General features: G+C 28.3%; 1 protein-coding gene and 1 pseudogene across 1 annotated transcript; one reads left to right on the top strand and one right to left on the bottom strand.

Moving 5' to 3' along the window:
- On the top strand, nt 1–2,068 carry LOC124915177 (phosphoribosylformylglycinamidine cyclo-ligase, chloroplastic/mitochondrial-like). Its single transcript, XM_047455846.1, has 8 exons — nt 1–399; nt 616–710; nt 837–938; nt 1,009–1,068; nt 1,159–1,331; nt 1,406–1,508; nt 1,602–1,760; nt 1,830–2,068. The coding sequence occupies exons 1-8, from the start codon at nt 87–89 to the stop codon at nt 1,989–1,991; spliced, it is 1,167 nt and encodes a 388-aa protein (XP_047311802.1). The 5' UTR covers nt 1–86; the 3' UTR covers nt 1,992–2,068.
- A 1,544-nt stretch (nt 2,069–3,612) lies between these two features.
- On the bottom strand, nt 3,613–4,552 carry LOC124916510 (annotated as a pseudogene).
- Nucleotides 4,553–13,262: the final 8,710 nt, after the last annotated feature.

Here is a 13,262-nt window from a genome sequence, read left to right as displayed (position 1 = left end):
AACCTTGGACATCCTCCCTTTAAATTCTCTTCCATCTATCTCGTGTCCCTCCTTCATCTCTGCTTTCCTGAACCTGTTTTTCCGTCATGTCTGCATCCTTCGTAGCAAAGACAGGTCTTTCCGGATGCTTACCTGATTTGAATAAGGCTCAGGTTGCACTTGCAGCACCAAAGTTGTCTTACAGGCCAATTTGCGGTTTGAAAAGGTTTCCTGCACTAGGTGCTAATAATAAAAGATCAAACACTGGGATGATAGTCCACATGTCAACTGGTGAAAGTGGAGTTTCTGGTCTAACTTACAAGGACGCAGGAGTTGACATAGATGCAGGTTCTGAACTTGTGAGAAGAATTGCAAAAATGGCGCCAGGAATCGGTGGCTTTGGAGGACTTTTCCCTCTGGGTATTCCTTCTTTTTGTTAGTTGTTTCCTTAATGTCAATTGTCTAAGAAATTGCCGGAGGCATCCACCACCCTATTTTGTTTTACTGCTGTTAATAAGGAGCGATAATTTCCCAACCAAGAATATAAATACTGGTCTTGTAATCCATCTTAGTTACACTGTTCATACTTTGGTGCTTTAATATTTATATTCTACTTCTTTTTCTTCTTCTTTTCAGGTGATTCTTATCTTGTGGCTGGTACAGATGGTGTGGGGACAAAGCTTAAGTTAGCATTTGAATCTGGAATTCATGATACTATTGGGATTGATCTGGTAAGTTTCATAAATCACCTGTTGTTACACATTTAAGACAAATCAAATCTTGTTTTTCGATAGAAAATTGTTGTTGCTTGCAACTAACACATTGAACTAAACTCTTAACAATGGTCTCTCCTCTAGGTTGCAATGAGCGTCAATGATATTATTACTTCTGGAGCAAAGCCTTTGTTTTTCCTTGATTACTTTGCCACAAGCCGTCTTGATGTGGATCTTGCTGAAAAGGTAACATTAAATAAAATTTCGTGGTCTTGATTTTAGATTTTAAGAGGTTTTGATGTGTGTTAATTGATAGGTTATAAGAGGAATTGTTGATGGTTGCCAACAATCTGATTGCACTCTTTTGGGGGGAGAGGTACTTTTGAGTTCCTTCCTTCCTTCCTTGGTATCTTATTTATGTAGGTTTGATTTTGGGCTACATCTGTAATCTGTATATGAACTGCAGACTGCAGAGATGCCGGGCTTCTATGCTGATGGAGAGTACGATCTAAGTGGCTTTGCTGTTGGTATAGTTAAGAAGGAGTCTGTCATTGATGGGAAAAACATCACAGTTGGCGACGTTCTCATTGGGCTGCCATCTAGTGGTGTTCATTCTAATGGTTACTCTCTTGTTAGAAGGTATATATATATATCTTTTAACAGTTATTCAAATATTGTAATCACATCATGTTATGTTGGTTTTTCTTATACAGAGTTTTGGATAAAAGTGGACTCTCCCTAAAGGATGAACTTCCAGGTGAAAACATCACCTTAGGTCAAGCTCTTATGGCTCCTACTGTTATTTACGTAAAACAGGTCTACTATTTCTCTCATTTACACAAATGTGCTTCTCTTATCTTGATAAATGATCTAACTTTTTGTTTGCTTGTTTGTTTGTCCATGAAAAAGGTACTTGACATTATAAGCCAAGGAGGTGTTAAAGGAATAGCTCACATTACAGGTGGGGGATTTACAGATAACATTCCAAGGGTTTTTCCAAAAGGGCTTGGGGCACTTATTTACAAGGATTCTTGGGCAGTCCCTCCTATCTTCAAATGGATTCAAAAGGTACTAATTATTTGGATTTATTTGTCTTTCTTCTTTCAAAAATGAATAAAATGATTTTGGTTGTGTTAGGTGGGAAGAATAGAGGAGGATGAAATGCTGAGAACCTTCAACAATGGAATCGGGATGGTTCTTGTGTTGAGCAGAGAAGCTGCCGAGAGAATCCCAAATTCAGTCGGATATCGAATTGGTGAAGTAGTTGTGGATGACGGTGTTACTTATCACCAAAGATAAAAAAAAAATATCATTCTTAAAAATTAAATTCTTATCTGAATTTTATTTCTTGTGACAAGTTTATGGTTTTTGTTTCACTATTTTTATTGATGGGGATGGTAAAAATATAAGGATCAATAATAATAGATAAAATAAACAAGATTTAAATTGATTAGATTCATAAAATCATACTTTTAAATATTATGTAATTTCTGTTTATTCTAAAATAATATAATCTTTCATAAATAAACTATCTACAATCTTCTTCTAAGTCAATTCTCTTTTCTATTAGAATGCAGTTGACCACCAAAATTGTATATGAATTTAAATAAAGAAAAAGAGGAATGATAGAAAGCGCAATTTGGGACAGCGATGCCTGTGGGGATGACAGCATGAAAAAAACCCTAACTACATTCATTCTGTTTCCTTCCCTCTCACTAAAAACCAGGATTCTTATACTTTTTTTTCTTTCTTCTTCATCCTCGTAATCTCTTCTTCTGCAACTGCATGTCATTGATGCCTACATAACTAGAAGGTCACCTACTTCTCCAGCGCATCTGCTATGTCTCGTAAGAATTCATCTTCATCATCATCATCATAAACTTTACAGCGGTTTGATATTTTCCTCCATTTCTACCATTCGCGGGTTAGGGTTAGATTTCACTCTGAACAGCTTTGCTGAAAACGGATCGCATTTCTGAATAATACCAGTTAAAGTCATATAAAGATTTCCTTTTTGGTTATGAATTTGAAAAACAAAAAAACAGGGTATCTTAATCATCTTACAGAACATATGGATGATTTAAGGAGAGAAGCACAGGCGGGATCAGAGATGTTCATTGATTCGAATTGGTTTTTCAAGAGTAAATCATCGGCGCCGTCACAACAGATGGTGCCATTGTAGGGACAGAATGTTAGCCAAACATTTGGCGTAAAAGGGGCAGCTTCAAGGAGAAGAAAAACATGTTTTTTTAACCCATCTCATGATTCATAATCTAAGAATGAAGAAAACTTACTTGAATATGTACATAGAGGAAGTGAGAACAAAGGAGAAACAAGTAAGAATATCCAGAAAAATGGATAACACGACGAAAAGACAAGTACTGGCCATTTGCTTCTCTTCTCTCTCTACTCCATGAAAAATATAGATTCAGATGCTTCAGACGGTGAAATGCAGCTTACGTACGTTTGCGATGGAGAAAACGAAGCTTCAAATGTTTTAAATGGTTTAAGCGTGGAACGAAGCACAGAGCTTTCCGACAACGGAGAAAACAGAACAGAGCATGGAGTTTGCGGTCGACGGAGAAAACGAAACTTGCTGATGGAGAAAAGGGAGCAGAGCTACGATGATGAAAATGGGCAAGCTTGATGGAGAGCGCCTCTTTTTTAGGAAGTTGTCCTATTATTCTAAAAAAAGCTCCTTCGTAGTTGTTCTAAGTCGCGCTGTGTATCATTTTTCCTAATTTTTATAATTTTCACGCTGTCATCCACAGCTGTCCTCAAATCACACTTTCTATTATTCCTCAAAAATAAATTAGTATCTAAAATAACTGAAGAATAATAATGCTTTGACTAGTGATTACAAAAACTTGTGAGATAATGAAAAAAAAAATCATCTTTGACGGCACAAATATATAAAACCCTAGTTTGCTGCCTCCTCTTCATCATCTTCAATCTTGGGAGCCAGGTAGAATCTAATATAACCAATCTCTGCAATCTGGTATTCCACAAGCAGAGGCAGTTCTGATGACAGGCTTATGGTAACAGTGTTGGATAATGTCGCTGCTTTAGTGAAAGAGTTCAAGTATCTTAATGCAAATGTCAATGAAACTGGCTCGTTCATCTCAATAATTGTGGCATCTTCTTGCTGTAAAATAGGAGGAGGATTAGGTTTCCATGGCATGTTATATATATATGCAAACATTTACGAGTACCTTATCAACTGTAGTAGTCTGCATGTTAAAAACATTTGCAGGCCCTGTCTCACCTCTAGTAGAGAATTTCACTCCCTCCTTTGTCACAGAAATGATAACTGCAAGAACAAGAACCAGACTGTTACTCTATATTTTCAAATTTATTATAACCAATTATTTATTTAAAGGATTACATACCTGTATCGCCAACGTTGATTAGATATTTGCAGATTCGGCCAAAGTCTGATGAAGGCATACGAACAAGCATGGTAATCCGCTTCAGGTATAGCGATCTCGCTGTCAATATCCATCAACTTCATCTCAATATCAGTTATCTTATGCTGATTTGGACTTTCAAACATAAATGCAACAGTATCGCTGTTATCATCGGCCTTGAGAGTTATGATATCATTGTTACCAATAAACTTCATCACCTTAACCATATTATCGAGATTGATACCCATGGATATGTTGCGGTCACACCGGTAGTGTTCAAACCCTTCGGATTGAAGGAGAAGAGACACGAGAGCAACATGGCTAGAGTCCATGGCCTGAAGAGAGAAGCCAGTGGCTGAACAGTCGAAATTAGCATCGTTTACAAGCTCCTTGATCACCTCAATCACCTTCTTCAGCAGAATTCCCTGCACCAGCCTCAGTTCCAACATCTTCAATCGGAAGGAACGAGAAATTTGAATTAGGGTTTCTACATTCTATGATAATATGAGATGTTGGTATGTGGTTCAGTGCTTGGTTATATTATACAATACAATACAAACTTATAATGCTTCATATATATAATAAGATTTGGAAGAAGTGTGTAGTACACACTTTCCATAATCACATAAAATTCTTAATTTATTAATATCTCTTTCTTAAATCATTTATTTTATTTTATTTCATTTTTTTATAAAAACTTTGTTTTATATATATCATAAAATTTATTTTATTTAATTATTTTATAATTTATATAAATATAATATATATGATTAATTTCACAATATATTTAATTATCTTATTAATTTATCAAATTTTAGAGAGTATACACTGTATCTAAGATATTAAAATTATTTTCTAGATTTTAATTCAAATTATATTGTAATTCTTTTTAGTTAATAATATTCTTTTAAAAATCTGTATTCATATTTTTTTTATCTTCACACAATCTGGTTGATTAGATATTGGGCATATTTAAAATTATAATATTTGTTATTGATTTTAACATAAAGATGGCGTCTTTATTAAAAAAATAATGAAAGTATATTTTGTTATTTGAATTCTCAAATCACAAATAAAAAACCTAACTTAATTAAGGCTGAGTTTGAATAATTATATATATATATATATATATATATATATATATATATATATATATATATATATATATATATATAATTTATAAAAATATATATAAAAGAAAATTATAATTTCAAAATCAATCACAATAATTTATTTATTTAAATCAGTAATACTTTTTTTATTTTGTAAATATAAATTTATTTTATTTTAATAAAATAATAAATTTAAAATTATTTATAAATTCGTAAAATTTTAAAATTATAATTAGTTTAAAAATTATTAAAATCATATATTCTTTTAAATTCGTAAAATTTCAGTTATTTAAAATTTGAAAGAATATTAGGTCTCTTATTCAAACAGTTAAAGATGGATCCTTTAGTGGACTTCTTATTCAAACAGAGCCTAGTGGGCCTGGTCTTGGGCCTTACTATCTCTCCTTTTAATTAACAGTTAAAGATTGATCCTTAGTGGACTTCTTATTCAAACAGAGCCTGGTGGGCCTGGTCTTGGGCCTTACTATCACTCCTTTTAATTAAAAGTTAAAGATTGATCCTTTAGTGGACTTCTTATTCAAACAGAGCCTAGTGGGCCTGGTCTTGGGCCTTACTATCTCTCCTTTTAATTAACAGTTAAAGATTGATCCTTTAGTGGACTTCATCATAGCCTAGTGGGCCTGATATTGGGTCTTACTATCTCTCCTTTTAATTAACAATTTCAATATGAGCCCAATTCATCCCTCTTTAATTTTTTAAGTGATCCGTCATTTTATTCAGTTCTATAAAATTCAACTCTCTTAAACCTAATCAGTTTAATCATTTCTCGGGAAAATAAATATTTGAAAACACATTAAACTAAAAAAAAAATTAAGCATTTTGTGTGATACCCGAGTTTTTGGATAGTTGTTAGAAAGTTTAGATTAATGTAGTTGATATGGCAATCATACATATTTGAATTACCATCACAATTATTTTTTGGTAGGCTATCTAGTTGAAAACAAAATGTCGAACTTTATTATAGTCGTTCTAGGTGTATAATTCATAATTCTATTATTATTAACCTTTCTGAGATTTCGTTCAAGAAAGTCAATACAGACAGTCGGGGTCAATCGTTTTTCTCGAAAATTTACGAGCTCGATAACTTATTAATTACCATTTTTTTTTTCATGTCATTATTTGTAGTTGTGCTTAAACGATTTTATTTTCATTTTTTATATATATGAATATTTTTTAATAATAAAAATAAAAATAATACTATTTTTAATAATAATAAAAATAGTTGATAGTACTTACTAATCTTGAAATCCTTAAAATAAAACTAAGTAGTTGGTGGGCTTTCTGTTTTAAACAACCATAGTTATAATATAGAGCATAAATTTTTAGAAAGAATAAAATAATAATAATTTGATATTTGAAATCTGATTTTAAAAAATTAATAATAATCAAACAAAAACTTGTGCCAATTTTTTCTAACATAGTAACCAAGTTCCTCTTGTATATTATTAATTTAAAATTTGATAAATCAAAATGCTTTTATTACTTGATCAATTACTTTTATATATTCTAAAGTATAATGGCACTAAGGGGACAAGAAATCCCTACTAAGACAAATATATATATATATATATATATATATATATATATATATATATATATATATATATATATATATATATATATATAAATAGATCCATTCATGCATATATAAATTAAAAGGTTAACTAAATGTTGATTATTACTCACTAACTATAAAATAATTAAATAAATCCCATATAGTGTTGCTTATTCAACAACAAATGAGTGAGTTTGAGAATTTTTAATTATAACCATAATGCATGGATGGGGCTCAATACAAATATGTCTAAATAAAAAAAACTATTATAATTGAATATTTGATCATAATTTAACTAATAAACAAATCAATGATATTAATCATAAGAAAATTAATTTAAGTGAATTTTTATTTACTTAAGAAACTATATCTCTTCTTTTTATACTAACAATGTTTTCATTGAATTGATGGGTCAAAATTAAATTTTTATTTTAAAATAATAACTATAAAGAAAATTAAGGTATTGTTATTTATGATTAAAACTTATTTTCATTAATTAAATATAAAAGTTTAGTATGCTATCAATATCAATCACTCATGACTAACTTGTTTGTTAGTTTCTTTTAATTGTTTTTTATTGACCAAAAATATGATTGGAATTTATATATCAAGTTTTATTTCTCTTATTGTTACATTGTTTAATAATAATTCTATTTTTATAAAATTTAAATTTTAAATATAAAATAATATTATAATAATTTAACTAATTAAAAAAATTAAAATAGCTTATTATTTTAATAAATATTTAATTATTTTAAATCAAATAAAATCTCTTCAAATTACCAATATCGAAACAAACCCAAATAGATATGCCAAATTAATAAATAAAAAAATATATTTAATAAGTTAGTAACAATTTAACATAGATCAAGGAATTATAATTGGGAAGATAAATGAATGAAAAAAAAAGTATTAAATTTATAAATTAGTAACAAATTAACATAGATCAAAAATTAGTGAAAAAAAAAAGTAAAAAAGGACAGGAGCAAAGTATGAAAGCTCTCACTCTCACGCATGCCAATTTTAACTCATTATCACAATCATTACTAAAGAACAAATATTTCAGTTTAATCATTATTAATTATATTTCATCTTTTATTATTATTATTATTATTAATGATAATTACAACTACTCGCCTGTTCGGATATAGTTATTTTAAATAGTTTTGAATTATTTAAAATACATTGATGATTACTGATTATGATTTTTTTTTTTAAGTAAAAGGAATTTAAAAATATATAATGATAATATATATATATTCTTTTTAGATATATGATATTGGAGAAGAGATGAAATCATCAAAACTCTTGGATATCAAAATACAATACTCATCTATGGAATATAATTTAAAACATGATTAGGCCTTGCTTGATATAGATTTTTAAAATAATTCATACAAAATCAAATATTTTATCACTCCTCTTATCCATTATATCACTTAAATAATTAATCAAAATATTAAAATATCTTATATTTTAAATTATTAATTTTTTTATTTTATATATATCAATACTTTTTAAGCCTTTTTTTTTATTAAAAATAATCGTTACTTTCTCAAAATCATTATCCATTATTATTTTTTTCTCTCTCTAATTTTTTTAAAACTCAATCCAAACAAACTCAATGAAGTAAAAAAATATATATAACCAGTACAATTTGCACAACCACATATATATATATATATATATATATATATATATATATATATATATATATATATATAACTATAATATTTTGGATCTCAAGCTCATTTCGACTTGTTTAGAGTTGGCTTAGAGCATCTCCAATCTATACCCAAACTCAAACTTAAACCACATTTTTCTTCCAATAGATACTCAAACGCAAACTCAAAATGGGTTTTTCATCATTTTCTTTCTCTTCCAAAGGCATATATGCATTTTTACTGTTCATAAACTCAAAAAAAATAATTCTTCTAATTCAATTTTTGAACTTAATTTAGATATATTTTATATATTAAACTTATTATATAATTTATTATTTTAATTAATTTATTTAGTTTATTTATATAATATAATTTATTTATATAATATTTTTTATCTAACATAAATTTATAATTATATTCAAAATTTATAATAATGTTAAAAAAAATATTATAATAATGTTTAGAAAAAATTATAATAATGTTAAAAAAAATATTTTTTAGTTTGTGTATTTTAATTTTTGAATTTTTATAAATAATTTATAATTAAATTTAAAATATTGGAGTAATATTAAAATATTTTGATTTAATTTATAATATTGTAAAATATATGGCATGATATTAAAAAGTTACAAAAATTCGGTAAGGAAGTATATTATAAGAATATTCTTTTGGGTTTGAGAATGAGTTTTTCGGTTAGAAATTAATAACTGTTTGATGTGACATTTACACCAAAATAAGTTTAAAAATGATTTTTTCAGTTCAAAATTTTCTTACATGAGGCTTAGTTAGGTGATACTTATTTATTAAGTTATTAAATATCAGTTGATTAATAAATATTAAATGAGGTGTAAACGAGACTCTAAACGAATATGTTCGCGAGTCCATAAACTAGCCTTTAAACGAATATTGTTTTCGACTCCATAAACGAGCCTATAACGAAATTTTCCCGAACTGACGAACTGAAAATTTAAAAACTCTAGCTTGACTCGTTTAAAAATTTAAGTTTTTTAACGAGTTAAATTCGGCTTGTTATAACTAAACTAATGAACAAGCTCGAGCAAGCTTTCTACCGAGCCAAAATTTGAATAATTTGCGAACATAAGTTTTCGTTTAAAAAATTACATCCCTAGTAATCTTCTCGTTTAAAAAATTACATCCCTAGTAATCGGGTGTATGTTTATTAAGCAATAGAGATTATATATAACACTACTGTTATGGATCAGGTTGTAAAACATTAAACACCCTCGATCATAATCATTATATCACTAAATAATTGATACCCTTTAGACAAAGAGCCGGCGCACTAGTTAATTAATTAGTTGAATTAATTTTTGAATATATTAATTTGAACTGTCTAATCACATTTGTCCATTTGATTAATTAACCTTAATTTGTAACCTCGGTGGCCCATTCTTCTTCTTTTATTTTTCTTCCTTTTTCTTTGTTAGATGACTCTTTTGTCAACTCTCTCACTGTCTCCTTGCCTTGTTTGACGTGGATTACAACTGTATTATTAATATTATTATTATTATTACTATTATTATTATTTGGATCACAACTGTAACAGTGACGTTTACATTATATTTTAGATCCATCCTAATTATATATATGCTACTAATCTAACAAATATTGTAGAAGTTTTAAACAAACCTAGAGCTCTAGATCTAGAGAAATAAGTGATCATTAATTTATTGATTTTTTTTTTTAAATGATGAAACTATTTCAATTCGATAATTCACATTTCTTAGGATGATGATGATATAAGTGGGACAGTCAACTTCACAACAAAAGAAAAAAAAAATAGTTTAACAATGTATTCAAGTATTTAATTAGTAAATAAATAAAATAGTTTAATATTATACTATATTCATTTCAAATAACATAATGATAAAGAATAGTACTAATGTAAATTTATTGGGACAAAACATAAAAAATTTTGTGGAGAGCAATTAAAAGTTTTAAAAATTAAAAGTAAACCAATATGTTTAATATATATTTAAGAATTATGCGCATTAAGAGATGCATTAAGAGATGAATACTAATCATAAGTTTTTGGGTTCGAGCCCGTCAGACGACATGTTCTGCGCTTGAATTAATGGTTATCCCATTTTTTTTTATATTTAAGAATTATTGTGGATCACATTGATCACATTAATGATCCTATTCTGAAACATTGATTTGAATTTGGATCTCATAGTAATTTGAATTATGGATAGAGAACTGTAAATAAATAAATTTTTATAAATATTATATTTTTAAATATTTTATATGAATCTGAATATAAAAGAGATTGCTCTCAGACACATATTAAAAAAAATATATATATACTGAATTAGTAAGTTAAGTTTTTTCTTATAAATTTGAATCCGATACATATCTGCTTAAGGTATTATAATAATAACAATAATTAACCACTCATGTGTTTGAGCTTGATACATGTATATACTAATTCTAATAATAAACTAATACTATATTTTAATTTTTCTGGAACGGTTAGATCAACAGAAAGATCACATTTTTAAACTCTTTAATTTTTTTTTCCAGATCTTCTGGATCTCATACCATTAGAGTGCCTTGTTTGAATGATAAAAAAAGAGCCAAATTTGATTGGGGTTTTCTCATAAAATTAGGTTATAATTTAAAATAAAAGGATAAGTGTTTTGGGTCTGTTTTTACACTGAAATGAACTGTCAAACAAAAACAATCGGTATGTTTCAATTTAATCTAAAAAGAAGATAATTCATTTAATTTCGATTCGTTTAAAAATAATATATTTTAAAAATAAAATAAAATTGAAAAGAGTACTAGTGGGCGGTAGAATAGAAATATAGTACAACGGATGCATACGGCTTACAATGAGCGGGAATCATGGGATGCGGGATTTTCTCAATCCCAAAGACAATAAAAGGCTGTACTATTCCACAAATCCCACATTTATTATTATTTATTATTAATATTATTAATATTATTATTATTATTATTATTTGCGCTCCCAAACAAATGTAACCGCTACCTTCCATAATTGTTATATGCGTTATAGCTGGCAAATAACCCTACCCTAGGGACCAGTCTCATCTACAATTTAAATACCATAATTGACCCTCCACCATTAACCTCATCCTTTACTACTACCTAAGTACAGTTGTCCCAACCAATTCTTATCCTATTATAATGATTAAAAATGTTTTAATTATTTTAGAATTTATATGTCGGTAAATGGTTATATTTGTCTCCAAAAAATCAATAATTTAAATAATTTTGTTTTGATTATTATTCTTATTATTTTGAAAAAGTTTTATATACATTAAAACGATAAATATCGTTTAAACACAACCTACTACCTTTCCGGAACAAATATCAACAAACATCATAAAAATTATATAATTATGAATTATACAAATTGGACGAATACGATCATTGAAAGTTCGACAATTTCTCCCCCAACAAGATAGTCTACAAAAATAATTGAAATTATACTCAAATATGTAAGCATGTCATATCAGCCACATCAATCCAAACTTACTATCAACTACCCAAAGACTCAAGCATCACTCAATGAATCATAATAATACTACACAAAAGACTTAAGATATTTATTAGTCACTCCTAGATAATACAAAAGTAAATGAGTTATTGATTCAACATAGTGACACATATGAATAACAATAATACAACATTTTTTAATGCATATATCATTAGTAAGAATTCCATTATGAATAACGATCCATCCTAAGAACGCGATCTTGGATAAAATATTTGACTCCAAAAGTTTCTTCCAAAAAAAATATATGGAATCATCTTAGCGTACAACTTGTAGCAATGTCTGACATGATAATTATACATGTATTGTCAACGCATAACGCCTTGTTCAGACAATGACACTTGCTTGCGTCTTACCAAAAGTAATTATATTATGGGACGAACTCTTTCTAATATTAATATTTTTCTATATCTAATTCGATTAGCGAAATTACTAAATCGATGATCAAACATGTCCTTAACTATAAAATTACTACATATAACAATGGAAGCAAATTTATGATACGTCATTGCTAGACTTTTGACACTACACCAAATATCGTCACAAAAACTAATAGAAGAATCATTCCTCACAATGAATATAGACTATTAACGAAACATTTTTCACATAGAATCAATTCCCTTGCAAATGTTACGCTCCACTAAATAATTAGACATTTTGGTGAACCAACCATACTAATCATCGATGCCCAAAGACTATTCGACTCTGTTTCAAATGTACTACACCATTTTGAAACAAAATAAGATCTCAAATACCTAGATCTCCTTAATCTTTAAAACATTTAACATTATCCGAATCAACTAGATGACAAAATGATGAATTGGAATATCTAGATAAATATTTATACATTATTCTCTCCATTTTCACCACCACACTCTTGGGAGAATAAATAAAGAAAGCATATATGTGGGCATAGATGACAACACATTCTTAATGAAGATTAGTCGACCCTCTTTCGGGATTATTTTACTTTTCCATCTTAGTGATAATCAGGTACCAAGAGACATTGGTTCATAATTTAGCACCCGTCATACCAATATATGTTGACGGAAGACCACCAATTCTAAACCCCAACACATTTTCCAATTTCATCATTCTTCTATTCTAAATAGAATTTGAGAAAAAGATGTTTAACTTATTAAGATTAACTCGAAAACGGATCATGCACCGAATAACCAAAAAATATCCCGAAGGTTTTTAAAGTTCATATAAGTGATAAACCATGCAGAGCGGGTCATCAGTGTAATACAAATGTGATATAAAAAAATGA

The sequence above is a fragment of the Impatiens glandulifera genome, chromosome 9 (genome assembly GCF_907164915.1).
Source record: "Impatiens glandulifera chromosome 9, dImpGla2.1, whole genome shotgun sequence".
Taxonomy (NCBI): Eukaryota; Viridiplantae; Streptophyta; class Magnoliopsida; order Ericales; family Balsaminaceae; genus Impatiens; species Impatiens glandulifera.
Note: the sequence above shows the minus strand (reverse complement) of the source record. Positions and strands in the feature narration are given on the sequence as shown.

Excerpts from the sequence above, each read along its gene's own strand:
- LOC124915177 (XM_047455846.1), top strand. The coding sequence starts at position 87 with ATGTCTGCATCCTTCGTAGCAAAGACAGGTCTTTCCGGATGCTTACCT. Across the intron at positions 1,332-1,405 it reads GGTTACTCTCTTGTTAGAAG|AGTTTTGGATAAAAGTGGAC; the intron begins GTATATATATAT and ends TTTCTTATACAG. Across the intron at positions 1,761-1,829 it reads TCTTCAAATGGATTCAAAAG|GTGGGAAGAATAGAGGAGGA; the intron begins GTACTAATTATT and ends TGGTTGTGTTAG.